Source organism: Narcine bancroftii, chromosome 8 (genome assembly GCF_036971445.1).
Source record: "Narcine bancroftii isolate sNarBan1 chromosome 8, sNarBan1.hap1, whole genome shotgun sequence".
NCBI lineage: Eukaryota > Metazoa > Chordata > Chondrichthyes > Torpediniformes > Narcinidae > Narcine > Narcine bancroftii.
Window position 1 is genome coordinate 9,155,469 of NC_091476.1, and position 20,434 is coordinate 9,175,902.

The 20,434-nt window shown below is 41.3% G+C and overlaps 1 protein-coding gene and 1 long non-coding RNA gene across 4 annotated transcripts in view; one reads left to right on the top strand and one right to left on the bottom strand.

Annotated features, from left to right (window-relative positions):
• Positions 1-17,828, bottom strand: part of chrdl2 (chordin-like 2) — a 36,053-nt gene extending 18,225 nt beyond the window's left edge. Inside the window, exons 1-6 of one of the 2 annotated variants that reach the window (XM_069895993.1) lie at positions 17,611-17,828; positions 16,457-16,599; positions 14,599-14,711; positions 13,634-13,730; positions 4,281-4,426; positions 540-633 (exon numbers count right to left, since the gene is read on the bottom strand). In XM_069895993.1, coding sequence (XP_069752094.1) covers positions 540-633; positions 4,281-4,426; positions 13,634-13,730; positions 14,599-14,711; positions 16,457-16,562 — 556 coding nt within the window. In that variant the 5' untranslated portion in view covers positions 16,563-16,599; positions 17,611-17,828. Of the gene's footprint in view, positions 1-539; positions 634-4,280; positions 4,427-13,633; positions 13,731-14,598; positions 14,712-16,456; positions 16,637-17,610 lie in introns of those variants that run through there. The other variant, XM_069895994.1, reaches the window with a different exon arrangement.
• LOC138740340 (uncharacterized) overlaps positions 1-20,434 on the top strand; it is a 317,539-nt gene that overhangs the window by 260,511 nt on the left and 36,594 nt on the right. The window lies entirely within an intron of this gene.

Consider the following 20,434-nt stretch of genomic DNA (forward strand, 5'->3'; position numbering starts at 1 on the left):
TTAAAAAAAACTTCTTTAAATTAAAAAAAAAATAATGAGTCACACCTGAATACCTAAAATTAGGTAATTAATTAACTGCTTAAACCACAGCAAAACAATATTAACAAAAACAAATCTGATTTGTGAGGGACATCCATCGTTGCCATGGTAGTCAGAGGTTTACTGCTATTTAATAGTCAAACACCAGTTGTTCCACTTATGTTTTCATCATTAGTCATTACACTTTTGATGAAGATGATCTAGTCACTTAAAGATGTGAAAACGAGTTAAGGCGAATCTCAGGTCACTTTTTGGTGGGACGAATAAGCATTACTGATATAGACTATTAATCAGGGTTAAGGGTTGCTTATCTGAGGATTAAGGTTGTCGTAACCTTTGTGCTAGAGAGATGGAAGGTATAGTATAAATTATCTGATACATTTCCTAACTGAAGTTAACATTTTTGACACTGACATAAGGTGAAACAAAATTAGCAAGGGTTTTATTCCTTATTAAGATCCATTCATAAAATATACATCATGAAAAGACGTTTAAATTACCTCTGCAGACCTGACAACAAGAGTCAGATACGGTTATTGGAAATGGGCAAGTCAGCTTTGGGCATGTCCTCAAGCCACAATACACATTTCCTTCCTTCAAATCAGAGAAAAGATTAAAAATGAACATTTGAGGCCACAAGAACATTTTTGCACTGCGTAGAGAAGTATTCCTTTTTACACAATCATGAAAAAAATCTGCATGTCAGATTTTCATACTTAAATGAGATGTTGCATGTTAGTTCAAAAGGTTAAAGGTACTGGATTGTAACTTTCACAAAGAAGCAGACAATATTGTAGCACGTGATCACCATAATACCGAGGAAACAGAAGTGGGCTTAACTGCACATGTGCAGAACTGCTGAATGAGGTACCAATAAAACCAACATCAACCCAGTTTTGCTTATTCCTTAACTAAAACAGAGGTCATGTACAATGGTAAGATATTACACCACACTGTGGAAGGAATGCAAATCATTTCTGAATTAATTTATTTTCAGTAAATGGGGAAGAATTTCTGGTCCATATAAAGAGCAAAATTTTACACACACATTCTGTTTGAATCCAAATAATGAGCTGAGTAATTCCTCTCAGACAACTTTTTAAGTGCAGTTTAAGACTATTGTACTCAATAAGATTCATCCTTTAATTCAAGTTTAGCCGTTAGTGAAGGGGGCGTGTCAAACAGGAATGAACTTCACTCGTGATTAGTAATAGGTTGACATTTCCCTTTAAGCACTCTTCCCAGGCACCTCGTTGTAGGAATGCATCAGTTGTCAGAGATGGAAGTCTGGCCATGGTATATAATGGAGGGGGAAACTTAAATAAAAGCCTCATAATCAGAGAGTTTATAATAGTATAGCATTTTCAAATATGGTGTTGGTTCATTAAAATCTTACTGGTATTTATAAAAACACTTCATGACTAGTTTTCATTCTTGATTTAATAGATACATTAGATTATAATAAAAGGAACTGTGGTTGATGAAATATCAATCCTATATTTCACTGAAGCAAACATAAAATGTACTTATAACAGACTGTTCAGTTGTTTATTGTTTTAAAAGCTGGTAGTCCAACTTTGTAATATGCCATTATATTGTATAAGTCGGTTATTCAGTATCTGTAAGATTTTTAGTATTTTTCACATTAAATAACCAGCATATTGACATGAATGAAAACCAAGTATATTTCATAATTTAGCCTTGAATTCTAAAATAGAAAATAAATAAAGGGATAATTCCCTCTGAGATCTGCTGCTGGTATGTATGCATCTACTGTATATCTAAACATTACAAAAAATGCTTTATTAGTTTTATTTATGCAATTCATCTATCCATTATAAAATTTGTTATGGCATTTGTTGGATATAATTAATCCATACAGACCAAGAAGACTCTGGTTTAAATTACGGCCTATTAAATTGGCTGATTTATGGACAATTACCTCTGGCATGCTTGGGATCAGGGGCGCAGTGCTGCCGGAGCACCACTCTGGCACCTCATGGGGCCACTCCGGCACCTCCTGTCGCCGTTTTTGGTGAGCTCTGGCACCCAAAAAATTAGCACTGCACTCCTACTGGTGATCAGGTAATCAAACTCAACTGGATCTTATTTCAGTGATCCTCAGCATGAGGGGAGTAACTTTATCCTGATATAGTTCGACAGCATTAGCTGAGAAAGTTGTTAAAATGGCAGAAGCTACGAAATAGATAACTAATTTTTGTTTCATCCCTAAGGTGCAAAATTGATGATGGTTATTTTGTATACTCAGTCCTGTTACTGCCACGTGAGATTAAAATAACCAGGTCATGACATGAGTGAAACTGTAGAACAACTTTCTGCTACTCGTATAAACTCACTATTGCTGATGGAAAGTAAAAGTTATTTGGCTTCTTCAGGTGAAATCAAACACTTCACAGTTTGGACGTTCAAGTGAAAGCAAACAAAATAAAGGGAAGAACCAGATGATACATAAATTTAGATCTTATTTTAATTGTAGATTGTCTATAACAATTTTAAATCTGAAATATGTCTCACTTCAAAATCTAATTAGACTGCATCATAGGAAATGTTTTGATTCTATTATGATGAATCTACATCATTTTACCATTATTTAAAAATATCTTGTTAGAAAACTGAACAGCCTTGATTTGTTGCTTTGTCAATTTCTCTCCAATTCTCCACTCTGGGAACTCACATGACTTTGGCCTTTTATTAGTTAAGTATCCATTCAACCTAAGAGGCAGGCAGGTAACAGATTGGGACAAGAGAGATTGCAGATGCTGCATTCTGGTGTGAACAACAATCTGCTGGAGGAACTCAGCAGGCCGAGGAGTTTCGGTGGGAGGAAAAAAAAATCAACGTTTTGGGTTGGAACTCTTCCTCAGTCTTCATCAAGGCGACTGAATGTTTCCGGCCCAAAACATTGACCATTCTTCTCTCACTCATGCTCCTCGATCTTGCAGGTGAGTCATAATTGACCTGATTGGGCCTAACAAAATCTTACAGAATGAACCCACCCATCAACACATGGGAGCAAATACCGAATTTTGTTATCTACTGCTAGATGAAACAAGGTATGAGCTGTGAAATAGAGATTTAAAAGATTGCCACCGAGTGCAGTGCCCAGGCCTGGGTGATGGTTTTTTTTTAATATAATTCTCCGATCTTGCTCCAGTGCATCTGTGTCCCAGTAAGAGCCAATGGCTACAAGATGGGAGAAGACTGGCAGATAGAAAGAATCGTCTTTCTGGCTGGAGAAGTGTTTCTTCATCTACCTTCCGCAGGCCCCATCACACAGGCGCAGTTTCAAATGCCTATTTATGGAAAGATGTTAAGTTATATATGAAGGGATGGAACCCTGTCTAACTCTCTGTTGGCCACTTTATTGTTCACTTTAAGGGTCCATTGGCCGCCCCAAATAAAGACAAATTGTCATCCAATGTACTATGTATGCTCAGGACCCCCCACCCCAGCTGTTGCAGTTAAACTTTAAACATGTTGGAAGAATAACACGTTTGCCTAGAAACTGACTTCCATTTCGTGTTTTTAAATTGAGTTGACCCCGGGCAGAAGATATTCTCAGTGGTGCACAAAAACACGCCTCGGAGCCAACGGGAACATGTTCCAATCTTCCCTTGGATTTTTTTTGGAAAGACTTAAGTTTTTTTGATAAAAGCCTCCGTCTCGTTTGATTTTTGCTTTTGCTGCCCTATTAACATCGGGCCATGGTCGCAAAACTCCAGTTAACACAACAAAAACCGCTTGAACATCGAAAAGGTTCCTTCGTTCCGATTTCTTTTTCTACTTGGCTCGTTTGAAAATCATGTGTCCAGGGGAACAGAGTTAATGGACACCTTTCATGCAAAAGTAAATACTCAGGAGGGAGGGGGAGAGAGAAGTGTTTGTATAAATTTGGCATCATGCAGTTGGCTTCCCGACACCAGAGCGAGTAGAAAACAATCTGACTGATACATTTCCACCGGGGGAGGGATTGTTCATTGAGTGGAATCTGCTCAGTCAGCACTTCGAGTGCAGACCTTCAATATTTGATTTCCCCACCCAAACTTTTTTTTAAAAAAATCACTTTTAGCCCCGTTGGAGCTCGCAAACCGAGCCAGCAGTGTTTCCAGGCGTGTGATTCCCGTCGCACGTCCCAGGCCTCTCCAAGTGCCCAGCGAGATCGCGGCCCCTCTGTCTCAGTCGGGTTGATCCCGTTGACCCTGCGGAGAACCTTCACCTACCGAGCAACTGCATTGTGCGCACTGGTTGGGAGGTCGCGACAGAAACAGCCCCTCGGCCACGAACATCTCCCCGTGCTGATAGGTGGTGCCGTTGTGGTCGCAGGACTTGCCCATGACTTTAGCCGTGGCTGGGTGAAGATGCTCGCCTGCGTTGGGGAGAGGACAGAGATGACGTTTATTTAAAAAACAAACCAAATGGCATGCTTAGTTCATGTCGTGATAATGAACATGCATGATATGTATTAACCTGACCGGTAGTCAGAGGGTTTGCACTGGAGGGGGAAGGTGCAGGAGGATGAAATAAGGGAAGCAGGAAAATAAAGACACTGAGATGGTCAACTGGTAAAGCATGTGGTGATGGGGTTATTCATTTCACATTTAGGGCCACAAATGTGACAGTTAATGCTGGTCCATCTCTCAGCTTTACAAATTATACACCTGCCCACAGCGTGGGCCTGCTCTCTATCACACTGTTCTCGTACGTTGCGGGTCAATAGCGTTCCCACCCATGGTAATGTGGTCAGTGCTGTCAAGCGGTCAGTGTTTTAATGTGGTCAGTGCTGTCATGTGATCAGTGCTGTCATGTGGTCAGTACTGTCATGTGATCAGTGCTGTCATGTGATCAGTGCTATCATGTGGTCAATGCTGTCATGGGTCAGTGTTTTAATGTGGTCAGTGCTGTCATGTGATCAGTGCAGTCATGTGGTCAGTGCTATCATGTGGTCAGTGCTGTCATGTGGTCAGTGCTGTCATGTGGTCAGTGCCGTCGTGCGGTCAGTGCCGTCGTGCGGTCAGTGCCGTCGTGCGGTCAGTGCCGTCGTGCGGTCAGTGCCGTCGTGCAGTCAGTGCTGTCATGTTACACCGACTTGAATTTTGTGTGTGGATGAAGAAAGTTGACTTGTGCCAAATGTTGACTCGAGTCTATCTTGGGCCATTACCTCTATTTTTTTATATACCGATTGCGACCTAGTTTTTTTTTGGTACCTGTTACCTGTTGAGCTTGGATTAAACTATAATGAAGACGCACCGTATATAGGATTTGACCAAGGGTCCGAAGGATGTCCCGGGCGTGCTGGGATAATGAGAATGAGAATTTCCTGCTTGGAGAACACTCCACACATTCTGATGCTGCTAGTGGCCCGTACTCTGGAGAGCGAAAAGAATGCAGGTGCAAGCGGATGATGCGTCAGCATCTGCAGATTTCTTGTCGACCTCCATTGTCTCCAGCCACGCATCTTTACGCTTTAAAGCGTCAATAGAGATTTTTTTTCTTCTTAAATAATAAAAGGAAATAACGATCCTGGACTGGAGAGATTGAGCGTCAATGTGTTTCCAATCAGGCGAGTCAAGCGATTCCAAGGCAATTGATGTGTGACTTGCAGTCAGCTGGAATCTGGTGCCAGATATCCACATAGACATGCCAAGACATCGCCTTCAACAGCAACTAAAAGACATTTAAATACACCCCCCCCCCCCAGTCAGCGTTTATTCCAGTATTCTCTTTCATTCAAGAGCCTATCAACATTTTTCCATACCTTGATGAAGGGCTCGCCCGAAACGTTGGGTTATGTATCTTTTTGCAATATAAAGTATGTTGTTTGACCTGCTGAGTTTCTCCAGCATTGTGTGTGTTTTTACTTCAATCACTGCCTCTGCAGACTTTGGAGTGTTACTGAATTCTCTTTGTGGCACGTTTACTAGCTTTGCAGTTCTGTAATGTCAGTTGCTGAAAGATCTGACTTTCTGGAGTTACAGTTAAATCTGCTTCCATCATCCATTCACACTACACTCCAGGTCACAATTTGCTGAGGTAGAAATTTGACCTTGGTTGTCGATGTCTGAAGTCCACTATCATAGCATGTGCAATTTAAACTTTCTCCCAGAATATGTTTTCATGGACTTCTTTGAATTTTGAAAGCAGAAATCAACAGCTTTCTGATTTTATGCCAATCATTTAGCATATACATGTTAATCCCAATCATTCTTTCAAGATTATTATGGTGTCTGAGTCTCCTCATCATTGTGCTACATTGAACAGCAATAATTTTCCCACTATCAGACCTCCTTTCCTGGACAAGGCTGTTAAATATGTGGTAAAAACACAGAAATGCTAGAGGAACTCAGCAGATCTCATAGCATTAACCCTGCAATCTTCTGGTGCCAACACAATTATGAAGGTTTGGAATACTGTGGTTAGGTACTCCTTGATTTCCACCCTTACATGGATACCTCTCAATAGCACGACTTGAGTTTTCCAACCTGAACTTAACCTATCCAGTTTTGCCAACACTTCCTTCTACTGTGAAAACAGATAGACAATGCCTTGGGTATCTCCCATTTTGTTCTCTAACTTGTGCATTCCTCCTTTGAGGACTACCTTATGTGGCCAAGGTATCTTGACTCTTTTTATGCTGATCAATGATTCATTCTCATAATCTTTCCTGGCTCTTCAGTGCTTTTTGTCCCCCAGATTTTCTTAGTATGATTCCACATATAATTCACCTAATTTTCTTATACGGCTCATGGATTTCTGCTTACTTTTAACATTTCTATTACAAGTCCTTCAAGGAATTGTAACTCTTAATATCATTTGTCTGGAAATGCTGTCAATTTCTTCTTTATTGCTGAGAAGATTAATGCTACTAATTGTTCAATACTAGTGTGATACGAATATTTGATTCTCATTCATTTGAACCCAATACATTTTTTTTGTTTACTCACAAAAGTAGCCCTTCTATAAATGTAACTGATGATATTGCAATCCCTGCAGGAATTCCCTCCACTTTCACTTTATTTTTAAGCCCCAAATTAGATTCAGTTTCCTTCATTTTTGGACAGGAAATTAATGAAGGAAATTCACTTGTAGACATTTCAAGACTAACAACTTCCTCCCCAGTTTCTGGCAAGCCGCTGAAGGATACTATCTCAATTCGGTCATTGCAGATTTCGCTTAGACACCAGATTTGCCCCTCTACCTCTTTCTACCTACAGAAGTGGTAGCCAATGGAACACATACTCGGAAGGATATTAACTCACCCCTTGTTTCTTCATTTGAAAGGCAGAAATGATTTGACGTTTGAACGAGATCATCCCTTTGCTTTGTCACAGTAGTTTATTTGATAGAAAAACTGTGCAAATACTCTTTCTGGTTTTTTTCCCCCAACTTGCCTCAATAGTTTGAAGCTATGAATAATAAATTTCTTGATTTTCCCCACCCAAACCTTTTGCTTTTCAACAGTCACCGCACAGCAGTACATGGGGATTTGTGTTTGCATCCTTCATAAACCACGTTTACCACACTTATTCTAGTTGAGTGCATACATTCCAAGCCCACTTAAGCTCCCTCGCATTTTCCTACATTTGATCTCTCTCTGAGGTATTCTTTAGTGCTACTTGTTTTTCTTATTCCTCTGTGCAGCCAATGACCCTCTCATTCCTTCCCATTTAATAATTAAAATCCTCTCTAAAAGCAACACTTAACATCCTTTATCTTAGTTCTGTTACATTTAAAAAAAATCTATTTTGACTTTCTAGGATGTCTTCCCTCAGTAAACACCAACACTGCAAATTTTGTTTTAAAGCACAATGACTATTGGAAGCTTGTAGCAGAACTGAAATCAGTAAGAAGCCACTCAATTGCCATGATTTTTTCCCCCTGATTCCCTTCAGTTTCAGAGAGGCAGTTTTCGCTTTTTATTTTTCAAAGAGTAATTCTCCTTCTTTTGAACCTTTGACAATCTGAAGGGGCACTGGGTATCAGAATTGAAATGTGAGAGGGTGTTGAGGGCTTTCTGATGGTGTCAGAGGTTTGGATTGGAGCTCGGGTTGATGATGGTTTGGACTAAAGTATGTGTGGTTGTGGAGGCTACAGTAGCACTGGAGACAAATCCATGGACACTAACTTGGGGGGGGGGTGGTGGGGAAACTCTTTTGCTTCTCTTTCTCTGACTGCAAGGGGTGCCGGGCAATTTCTGCTGATGGTGAATCTTTGTCTCCATTACAGCAAACTGAAGGAAATTGTGTGTAATATTACATGACAGTAAAAGAATATTGAATCCTGCCCTTCCAACTAGATCCAATTCACAATGACACTCCACGTTCAGACCAAAACTCCATCACTATCGGTCATGATCATATTATCCTTCTTCAATTCCCTCCCAGCTACAGCTCTTTGCTAATAAAGATCTCAATTATTCTGAATTAGAATGTGAATGTTTGAATGTTCCCTCACAAATTACTGCTCTCTGCAATGAGCTACCCATATTGGTGGACAGGCAGGGATTATCTAGCTGGATTTTTGATTCAGTCAGTTTGCCATGAAATGGAATATCTATGGATTTGCACAGACCACAAACCTATCTAAATCATCACCCCGCTTCTATTTTTTTTCTGGTTGGCAATCACAGCAACACCCATTTATCTCAATTCTCTGCCTGCTATTGGTTAACCAACCGTGCTATCCATTACTCCCAGCTCCAGGTACCTTTATCTTATGGACAAGCCTTTTTATGCGGCATCTTATTGAATGCCTTCTGGAAATCCAAGCATACAACATCCACCTGTTCATCTGGATCCCCTGCTCTCATTATATCCTCAGAGGATTCCTGAACATTTTTCAAACAAGAGATACTCTTCATGCTGCACCTGCCTAATAGAACAATTTCTATCCAGATCTACCACTATATCTTCATTAATGATAGCTTCAAGCATTTTCTTGACAACAAACATTAGGCCAACTGGCCCATAGTTACCTGTTTTTTGCCTACAGCCTTTTTGCTTAAACAATGGTGTGACATTTGTTGTCTTCCAATCTGCCTGGTGGTGCCCAAAGTTCAGAGAATTTTTGTAAATTATCATTAATGCTTCTTCTCTAATTTCTGCTCAGTCTTTCAGTACCTTCCATCAGGACCAGAGGATGTATCTACTTTTAGTTCACTCAATACTACTTCTTTAGTGATCACAATTCCGTCAAGGTCTTCACTTCCCATCGCATCCAGGGCATCACTTTGGCTAGTCAGACATGTGATCACTCTTTCCAAGAGGATCCGTAATGACAAGATTGTTAACTTTACCTATCACATTGCACAGGATAAGATCACATGTTCCCATGTAGATTCAGTAACATGGTGTTCAAGAAAGCTATAACAGATTAACTCTAAGAGATCTTCCTCAAGGCTGCCTTGATCAACTTGATTTGTCCAATCTATGTGCAAGTTAAAGTTCCCATTACAACTGTCATTGCCATTCTTTCAAACATCAGATATTTCTTAATGATAAGGACTTTATTGTCCTATATAATTGTTTGCATGAAGTGCACATGAACCAACTTTTGTACTTGCTGCAGCTGAAAAAAAAATTAAGAAATAACTACAATAATATATTTAATGGAACTAAGAGGAAACAGGAAATATAAATTTATTGATAAAAATTCACAGTTACCCTTGTGCAAAAATAAAGTTACTTTGCAATAGGGCAGATTTTTCTTTTGTGTTTTATTGTCTGCGCCACCGTAAAGTTATTATTTGGTGGCCTATAGACAACTCCACTCGTGAATTTGTTCCCTTCACTATTCCAAATCTCCACCTGGATGGATTCAACATTCTGCTCCTTAGATCTTATGTCATCACTCACACTCACTATCATTCTGTTCTCATCCTTAATTAAGGGCACTCCCCCACCTCCCTTACCTAACCATAGATCAAACAAGCTTGAGGAGATTTCAAGAATTTTCTTAATTTTCATGGAGGATTTCGGGGAGGGGGTGGGGGGGGGGAAAAGAAACACAATTTTTAAACTTGTACAACAAAATATCTTTCAACGTGTGCATGCCATTATTGTCTTTAATTATAATTCAGAAGTATTTTATGTTGGTTTAAAGAGTTCTGGAATTTCTTTGTAATCTGCCACCTTAACAACAAATGCCTTACAATTAATGGTCCTGAAGGAACTTATTTAATATGTATTCACTTATAAACCATCCCTCAAAGATACTAATTAGTATGAAGTGGTGACACACTTTATGAAGCCACACGGCCTGTTACAGCAGAGGGCGTTTCTGTGATTGATTATTTTCCACATTTTTTGTATTAAATACTCTTTAAACTTAAATTATTTGAATATTCAGCAGCTATTTGCATCAAGATGAGACTGAAGTCTTTTGATGAAGTAAGCTTAGATATACTAAGTATACTTTGGAATCTTATACAGGTTGTAAAATTAAATTGCAACATCTAAAACAATGCAGAACAAATCCTCAATTATGGCTTCAAAAGAGCTAGAAAAACTTGCTTCTTAAAAGATATTTTGGGTAACTCATACTGGTTAATTTTGTAAATATTCATTCATTTAGTTTCTTCATCAAGAAGAGAGTTTACAATTTTGTATCAGTTCAAAAATTAGTCCTGTCTCAACACAACCAGCTCTCAAATTGCACTCAAACCATTTTGTAACATCTCCTCCATATTTTACTTCATTAATATTTTAACATAAGATCCCAGATAAAAAGAAAGGTCATTTAATCTACATGGCTTATATCTTCATCTTTAGGATTGATATTCTAGAGAAAATGTATTCTTCAATCTTATGAGCTGTATTCTTTCACACACACACACACACACACACACACACACACACACACACACACACACACACATTGGTACCTCTGATAGAAAAATTGCATTATAATTTCTTTTTATTCTATTTATGATTTGTGATTTTATTTATTTTTCCCTGAATACAAATGTTGAAAACTCCTTTTCACTAGTAAATTGATTATTCAAAAAGACTGTTTCATAAAGTTTTGGTATAACTGTTAGATTTATGTAGTGAATGGAGTATGGTCATTCTTGATTATGTTTTTAATGCCCCAAACATCAGGGAATTGTAAAGCCTTTGCACTAAACTGCAATTTCACACACAGAATTGACATATTGATCAGTCAAGTTAAAATGATCCATCTTAACAAGAATTCATCTTATTGATGGTGTCTTATGCATTCATTTCACTAAACAGAAACCATCAATGGATCTTCCCAGGCTTATTGAAATTTTTGGTACCAGGTGATCCACAAATAGAAAGAAAGAATATAGATTGCAGTGTTACTAGATCCATTGCTGGTGAAAAGGCATTTTTGTTCTCATAGTTAACTTGAAAGGTTAATATCCTCTCATTAATTAACATGCATGGCTGAACAGAAATAAAATGATTCACATTTTTGCTAGGATTGTAATTATGAGAATTGCTATCATTTCCATATATTTGTCCAAAGAGAGGAGGTGCACCAGCATTCATTCCCAGTGGAAAATTCCAAACTGACAGCTGAGCAAAATGACCCAAACACAATCACCCATCTAAAAACATGCATGGTGGTTGAGGAAATCAAGGCCGAAATGTTCATGTCCATTTGTAGGTCATGTATAAAATGGGCAGATGCAAAAGCAAATCCTCTTGCCCGTTTGTTGCTGGTCCACATTTCAGGAAAGTAAAATTAACTGCGGGTAGTGAATCCTATCTCATTGTTCAATAACCAGCCTACAACTTTTATAAGAGATTGCCAACTAACTGGGCTAAATTTTACTGTGATGACTTCTATTTTTCCATGGGCATTTATGGGATAGTCAATCCAATTAAATAGCACTGCATCATCCCCCCACTTGCACCCCCCCCCGCCCCCCCCCCCCGCCCCCATTGGGCAACCAATTGCATACCTTTAAACCATCCAAAGTCAAAGATAATCACAAAGTCTCAATCAGTATGTGTCAGGTTTTCCAGTATCAAATCAGGTACAGGAAAGAAAAATAGAGGGAAGTTCACTTAATCTTATTTAAGTATGATTAATAAAGCATAAATAAAAGTTAAATTAATTAAATCTTGAATGCAATTAGATAATATAGATTCCTAATATACTAGAAATGAACATATGGATGTTAATATTTGGCCCACAGATGTTTTTCCTTCATTAAAGTTTAGTATGCCATTAAAAGATTATTCAGAACTGAGTAGATAAATTCTAGCCTTAGATTGTGAGCTTATTCCATTTCCATGTTGTTGGTACAGGAAGTTTACACAGTTAAATATATTAACGAAGAATTAAATGATGCAGTCAACAGTGGAGAATGCATTTCAGATAAAAGTTCCAGATTTTTCACATTTCATGCTGAAATCATTATTCAATTTGCACTGAAATAATAATCGTCACTAATAATATTGATCAAGTTTGCTGGAGCTTTAGCAAACAATGGAGGGGCTCAGCAAGTCCCTCAACATTTTTGGGCAGGGCCCTTTTTAAAACCTTATTACAGATCAATAATCTCAATGTTTGATTTATTTCAATGATAAATCTTGCATAATCTTAATTATTAATGAACAAGGACCATCTTGTGTTGTGGACCCAGTTTTAGCATGTTGATATTTCACATTCCTTTTTGTGGACGAGACTACCTTCCTATTGCACTGTGCTGGACTTAATCCAGCTACATATCCCACCAGTTAAATGTGTTGAAATGGCTCTGCAAAGAAGTGCAGTTAGTCAATATGTTGATTCTTCAGATAGTGGTTGTTTGATGTAACTGGATCTCTACAATGCAGAAGGTAGTTTAAATCTGTAATGTTCTTTCACAGATTAATGCATTGGCCAAAATAGTGCTTTTCCAACTGCCCCTGTAAACTCACATTCCACCTTAATCACGGAGCACTGATGGCATAGGGATTACTTAAGGTAAAATGTGAGTTTAGGGGGGCAGTTGAAAACCACTGGTGTAAAGTCTGATGATACCCTGTGAGTGAGTGTAAAATACTCTGCACACAGTATGTATGGGTTGCTCTGAATGTTAAAGGCACAACAAAAACATAAAGTCTTGAATCCATCCCTCAATGCACAGATCAAGACAGCTAATTATTAATACGAGATGTGCCATCATTTGCACAAACCAAAGTCCCCTGAGGCATGTGCAGTGGTTTGGAGTCAGTTGGAATGCTTCAGGATTGGTTGTTAGTGCCCTGTATATTTTTGACTTCACATTCCAAGTGCGCTGTAAATAGTTTAACTTGGAGGTGAAGGTACAGTTTATTTCCATTAGTCAAATTTCAAATTGCATCGCAGATTTGTCATGTTAGTTTTTTTTTCCAAACGCCGACTGATTGGTTCTGTCAAATAATTTTGACAATTTGTAATTTAAGTTTTGTGTGAATAACTTGAATTGTTGACCAATGTAGAGCTGTTAACTTTTGGATTAAGAATAATAAAGGGGTGGTGTTGCCGCCCCAACTATTTTCCCGCATGATCACAAAGACCTTTTCCCATGTGTTACTAAAGTTGACAAATGCTTTAAAAGGGGAAATGTGTCTTCCTTTACCTGGTGAACAGCGGGGACAGCAATGCTGCGGGACCGTCACGGGGCTGGAGCAGTGAAGATTCGGACATTTCACTCGATTGCAGGCTACACGTCCGTTCTGGAAACGCAAGTCCTTCATTAGTTGGAACAGAAATTCAACGATGATTTCCAAGAATAGCTAACACGTCCTTATTTTATCGATGGGTGAAATGTATAATTAATGTACATTTATCTCGGATAATTAAGAACACTTTTAAAGCTACTTGATCTCTGCATTTCTACAACAGCTTTCCCTGGCGCACCTTCCACAATTCTTTCCCAATTTAAAAACAGCCTTTACAGGGCACCTCGTGTCTCAGTGTTAACCTCGCCTGTCAGAGTTTGCTGCAATGAAGCTGTTAATGTGACCACATATAATGTTTCTCCTGAGACACCATAGCTCTTCATCGACCGGAGACTGTCTTTTTCTGGACAGGACATTTGAGTTGCTCATTCCTTACTTCGTATGATCATAATCTGTATTGATGCTATAGTTAGGCATTGGAGTTCCAGTAATTGTTTATTTACCGGACAACATCTCCCTACATGTATTTTTAAATCGACACTCCTGTCAACGAGGCGAAGGAGACCATTGCATGTCCGTGTTAACTTTGAACTATTCTTAAAAACTGTTTGAGGGGAATATTAGGGGGAATTTCTGCACTCAGAGGGCAATGAGTTGCCGGCCCAAGTGGTGGATGCAGGTTCGATGTCAAGATGTAAGAGAAATTTATAGAGGAGGGGTAGGGCGGGTCACGGTCCGGGTGCAGGTCGAGGGGACGAGGTGGAATAATATAGATCGGCACAGACGAGATGGGCCGAAGGACCTGCTTCTGTGCCAGTGTTCTATCCCCTTGCTCGACACAGTACATCGCGTCAAATCTATTGGTTTGTGGTTTTTGTCGGAATCCTAGCGCCCCAGTGAAGAAAACGTTGGCATCATGTACCTCAGAGCAAAGACAGTTTATACAATAGACGAATCCATAGGGCTCCAGGTAAGGGTGCCAACTCTCTCCCATCCGGTACTTCTTCTCTTGGAACACGCAAAAAGTGTCAGTCGCTGTTCAGAAAAGTTTAACACAGACAAGTTACAGCCCCGTTTCACACATTGCTAACCAAAGATAAGCTGACGGATGGGAGTTGCATTTGCTGACGCGAATTAGAACAACCAGACGCTTTAAAAGATCGCGGTGACCAACCTGAGATGTTCCTGCAAGGGCTTGATTTGCTTAATCCTTGAAGAAGGGCCCAGGCGGACATGAATATCAGTCTCCTATGGGCGCTATAGAGACCGGCCAGGTTCCTCCAGCATTTCGGGGTGTTTTACTACAATCACAGCGTCTGCAGACTTTCGTGTTTCACTCCTGCTAGGGCGTCCAGCCTTCGTCAGATGGGGGATATGATAAGGCAACAGGAGCATCCGATCAAGCTCAGACGTGCACTTTTTCCGTGGCCTTAAATTTTCAGCAATTTCCCATGAAGAATTTCACCCCCATCTCCACATGCCATGCCAGCAAGTGGCGTCAGATTTGCACACTCGTTGGCCGACTGGTTCAGCTCACTGGTAGAAACAGAGCCAGCCAACATCACTTCTCGGCTCAGCACTCGGGGGTTGGGGGATAATCTACTTGTAGGGACCATCCTTCAAGCTGGAGGCCCCTGTGTCTTGTCTGGCTGGCAAATGAGCAAAATTGTCAGGGACAAAATATTTGCCCTGGGGTCTATTAAACTCGCTAATCTTACACACACACACACGTGAAGAGATTGAATGTGTGTGTGTTTGAACTGCTATTTTGGTTAAATAACACTTCATTTAAGTATTGGTGACATTTTAGATTTTAAATGCCAGATCTGCGAGATTCGTGCAGAACGTTGCGAACCCAGCACGTGGAATTTGCGTCGGCAGAATCCCCGGTTCTAGTTTAGGGGAGAGGGTCGGGGCCAGCAGAAAGTGAGGCATTATGTCAGGTTCGTATCGGTGACCATAGGGGCAGCTGAAAGTACCGCGTGGTTTCTCATTGGGCTGGGAGTAAACGGCGAGGCGATCAATCATCGTTGTTAAAGACATTCAACATCATTTAGGTTTAGGGCAAAGTGATGTAAACTGCGGCTGAGGTTAATCTGAGTCAAAGCCGAATTCGAGTCAGGGTGTATAGAAAACACTACCCCAGGAAAAGTTGGAGCCCACATTCGTTTTATTTTGAAGATCCGGCTCAATATCATGTATTTTATGGGGAGATTTAAAAAAGCCACAGTGAATGATCTCACAGTGAATGAAGGTGAAGAGCCCGAGGCTGATTTACACCTTCCCCGAACGTCCGGGACCGACTGAGTTTCTCTCGCACCTTTGAGGGAACTGAGTTGATCGGATGGATTTGTTTCAGATTTGCCATCATTCTATCTCGAGCCACAAGGGAAACAATCTGGTGTCCGGGTGAGGACTGCGACTGGTCCAAGTCGTCGCTTCGTGTGTCGTGGGAGAGGAGACCCGGTCGTTTCGTCGGGAGCCTTGCGCACATTCGGGTTCGGGTGAGGCAGTGGGGACAGTCCCGTGCAGGATTTTGGTGCAGTTCGGGCATTGGAACTAAAGCCAGGCCACACGACGGTCGACCCTGGTTTTAGGGCTAAGACTTCAATGGGCCTCGACTTGCTACCACCCATTCTCTAGCTGTTCCAGTCACGACAGAAGTGCTGGGCGTTTGTCCGCACAGCGGACGTTCGCTCCCCGGCTTTGGAGAGTGTGTGGGTGTTGGAGTCAAGCCCATTAGAAGTGTGAAAGAGACGGTGTCGGTGCTCAGAACTTACGTTTGCCCTGTTCCGACTTGTCTGCGTCCACTTTGAGGAACATGACAGCACAGTACAGGAGAAGTCTGAGCTGCTCCCTGCTCGCCAGGCTCCAGATCGCCCGCATCCTTGCAGCGGTTGGGAAAGGTTCACAGAGAACTCTCCTGCAAAAGAGGAGCTGTGTTTTCAAGCAACACGAAAACGTCACCGTTTACTCGGCCCCCTCCTTCCTCCTCTTTTATGTTGGCCGGAGAAACACCGAGACTGCGCAACAAATCCCACAGAACACCCATCCTTTTCTTTCCAAAGAGATCACGGAGTCCTTTTCCAGGCATTCCATGCCCGCGGTGGACCCCCTTTCATGTGCACTCGCCCCAGGGCGGAAGAGAGAGCAAGAGCCTGGGGTTGGAGTGTTTCCCCACCCCACAACACTTAAAATATCAATCTGATTAAAATATCAATCTGAACGCTGAATAGTGGAGAAGTTCGGACAACTTTGTACTATGTATCTCCGGCCGCCCGAAATATAACTGCTGGGAAATGACTGGTTTCCATGTGCACTTGTAAAGAGGGTTCGTCTTAATCCACATCCCCCCTTGACCCCTTGATCTGGTGGAACATTATATTATTTGATGCTATGTTTGAAATCTCGAATGTGTGAAATCCGGTTTACCAATAAGAGCCTCTATTCTGAGTTTTTAGGGGGTTATTAAGACTAAACTATTCACACACTGAGCATCTTGGCACGAAGCAACCTGTACGGGTGACGAGGTGCGATCGGTAAGATCTCCTTCACGGGGTGGGCTGGGGGAGAATCTCAGCCTGGTTTACTGGGCAGGACCTTCAGTGCTCGACTGGGCAACTTTGTGGGGAAGGAGGCAAGTCAGAAATCAGCGGTAAAGTCCGCGGGATCTGGGTGTTTTCATCAAATCAAACAGTATTCACTGAATCCACTACAAATCACCTCTTCACATCCCAATCATGGATTGACCGAGTCCAGGAGTCACTCATTAAATTATTCAACGGGGAATTAATTTCCACAAGTAATAGGTTTCTTGTTACTCGCGTTAATATGTCTAACCCCTTTATGATCTTCAATCTAACTAAGTCCGGAAATCTCCACTATTGTTTCCCGACTTCATTATTGATCTGGCTGTTTCTGAGCGTTGACTTACCGGGAGGGAGGTGGTTCTGCGGTTCTCCCACTGTCAGAATCCACAGCCACTCACTGAAAGGCGATTTAAAAAGGGTCGCAATCTCGCAGGATTAACTGCTCACGGATTAGCCCCAAGAGCTCGGCTGAGTCCAGTTCCAAACTTGCCAGATCCGCGATTTTATGTTGAAGTCACAACTTTGGATTTCAGGCAGAGTGAAAACACTCTTGGTTGAATGGGGACTGCGTGAGACTTTCTCGTCTCCACAAATCCAGAGAATCAACGCAAGGCTGCTCCGACCCTTCAAACCTTTCTCACTCCTTCATACATTCTCGCTGTCTAAATCGGAGTCAGGTCTGCTGAACCGATGGACCGCCGTCGGAAGACAATCATTCACTGGGCTCACCCGCAAGCCCTTTCATACATGTGACCCCCCCCCCCCCCCCCCCCACGCACCTGAACTACCCGACATAAGTCCAGCTCGTGGAAGACGCTTGAACTCGCCAGTTTGCGAGGATGGAGCCAGTGCTCTAAAACCACTAACATTATCCATTCAAATTGCAAACGAAGACTCTTCTGAATTAGAATGTATTGACATGAACAAGACACGAAATTCGTTGTTTTTGCCCATCATCAGTGCAAACCACCTGACAAAAATAAATTTAAAAATAGTGCACAAAAATAATCAAAGCCAATGTCTTGGGTTCATTGATTATTCAGGAATCAGAGGGGAAGAAGCTGTCCTTGAGCCAGAGTGCTCGCCTTTGATCTCCTGTATCTTTTTCCTGATGGTAGCAGAGTGATGTGGGCATGGCCTGGGTTTGAGGATAGAGGCTTGCTTTCTTAAGACACCGCCTCTTGTCAATGTCCTCGACAGAGTGAAGTCTGGTGCCCGCGATATCGCAGCCCGAGTTAACCACCCTCTGGCGTTTTATCTTGTCCTGAGGATGGACATCTCTGTACCAAACAGTGATGCAACAAGCCAGAATGATCTAGTTTTCTAGAATTGTCACTGACATACCGAATCTCCTCAAACACCCCACAACGTATAGCCGCTGGCGAGTCTTCTTCATGATTGCATCGATGTAGAAGCTCCAGGACAGATCCTCAGAGATGTTGACACCCAAGAATTTGAACTTCTGGACCCTCTCTACTATTGAGCCCTCAACGAAGACTGAGCTGTGCTCCCCTGACTTCCTCCTGAAGTCCGCAATCATCTCTTTGGTTTTGCTGACATTGAGCACAAGATTGTTGCGTGACACCACTCAACGAGCTGATCTACCTCCCTCATGTACACTTCCTCATTGCCTTTGTGATTCTGCTGACAACTGTGGTGTCATTGGCAAATATGTCGATAGCATTGGAATTGTGCCTGGCCAGTCATGAGTGTATAGTGAGTAGAGCATAGGGCTAAGCAGGCATCCTTGAGGTCCGTTTGTTTTGATACTCAGTGTGGAGATGTTGTTTCCAATTCATACTGTTGATGGTCTTCTGATGAGGAAGTCAAGGATCCAGTTGCAGAGTGGGGTGCAGAGGCCCAGGGTTTGGAGCTTGTTGACCAGCACTGAGGGAATAATGGTACTGAAGGCTGAGCTGTAGTCGATGAAGAGCAGCAGGATGTATGAGTTGTTGTTTTCCAGGTAATCCAGAGCTGAGTACTTGTCATCTGAAGGGATAATTGGTACAATCGCAGAGGTCCAAAGAGGCGGGAAAAAATTGGCATCAACAGATGATGCCAGCAAAGTGGAAAATCTAAAATTAATCTTACAATATTGAAAGTATTTTAAATAAAATTATTTTTTAATTTAAATAAATTATTTTATTGCAACAAGAATACAAACTGTAAGGGAACTTCTACAGGTCAGGCAGCATCTGTGGAGGAAAATATGTAATGGGTGGAGACCTTGCATAAGTTGTTGTTGTCATTGTGGCCATCCCTTGAGGTTGAGGATGATGGACTTTGTTTTGTTGATCTATTTATGGGCTCCCAAGTGGCTTATGAGTCCAATCTTGGCTTTGAAAGATCTTCCGCATTCAGGACAGATCGTTCCAGTTGGCAGATCGGGCTTTGGTTGTTGCTGCCTCTCTTTCTGTTCACATCCAAAAGCTGTTCCTGCACATTTAAGATAATGTTGGATCTCGTCAATAAGGTCGAGATTGGAAGAGAGGTGACTTCCAAGATACGGAAAGTGGTCCACATTTTCTAGGTTTATTTCAACAAGTTGAATTGATGGTTCTATCCATTTTGTCTCAATTGTAGATGATTTGAGTTTTCTAGGAATTAATGGTAAGTCCAAGTTTCATGTATGCACAGTTGAAGACAGTCAGAAGTTGTTGTAGGTAGCATTCTGAGAGAGCTGCAACACTGTTGTCATCTGCATATTGGAACTCAATGAGGGAACTCGTGGATGTCTTATTTTTGGACTTGAGATAGTCAAGATTGAAAAGTCTGCCTTCAGTTCTGTAAACAATTTTGATTCCTGGGGGTAAGTCGTCCTTGATAATGCAGATAATTGCTGCAATAAAGATGGTGAGCTGGCTGATGGAGGACCTCAGTTTTCTTCAGGCTGATTTCCAGGCCAAACATTTTGGCAGTTTCCACAAAACAGGACATCAAGCACTGAAGAGCTGGCTCTGAATGGGCAACTAAAGCGGCATCATCTGCAAAGAGTAGTTCACGGACAAGTTGCTCTTGTGTCTTGGTGTGAGCTTGAAGGCGCCTCAGATTGAAGAGATTGCCATCCGTGCGGTACATCCAGCTCCCCACCATGACTACCAGCCCCCCCACATCTCCATTGGGGACACAAAACTCAAAACGGTCAACCAGTTTACCTATCTCGATTGC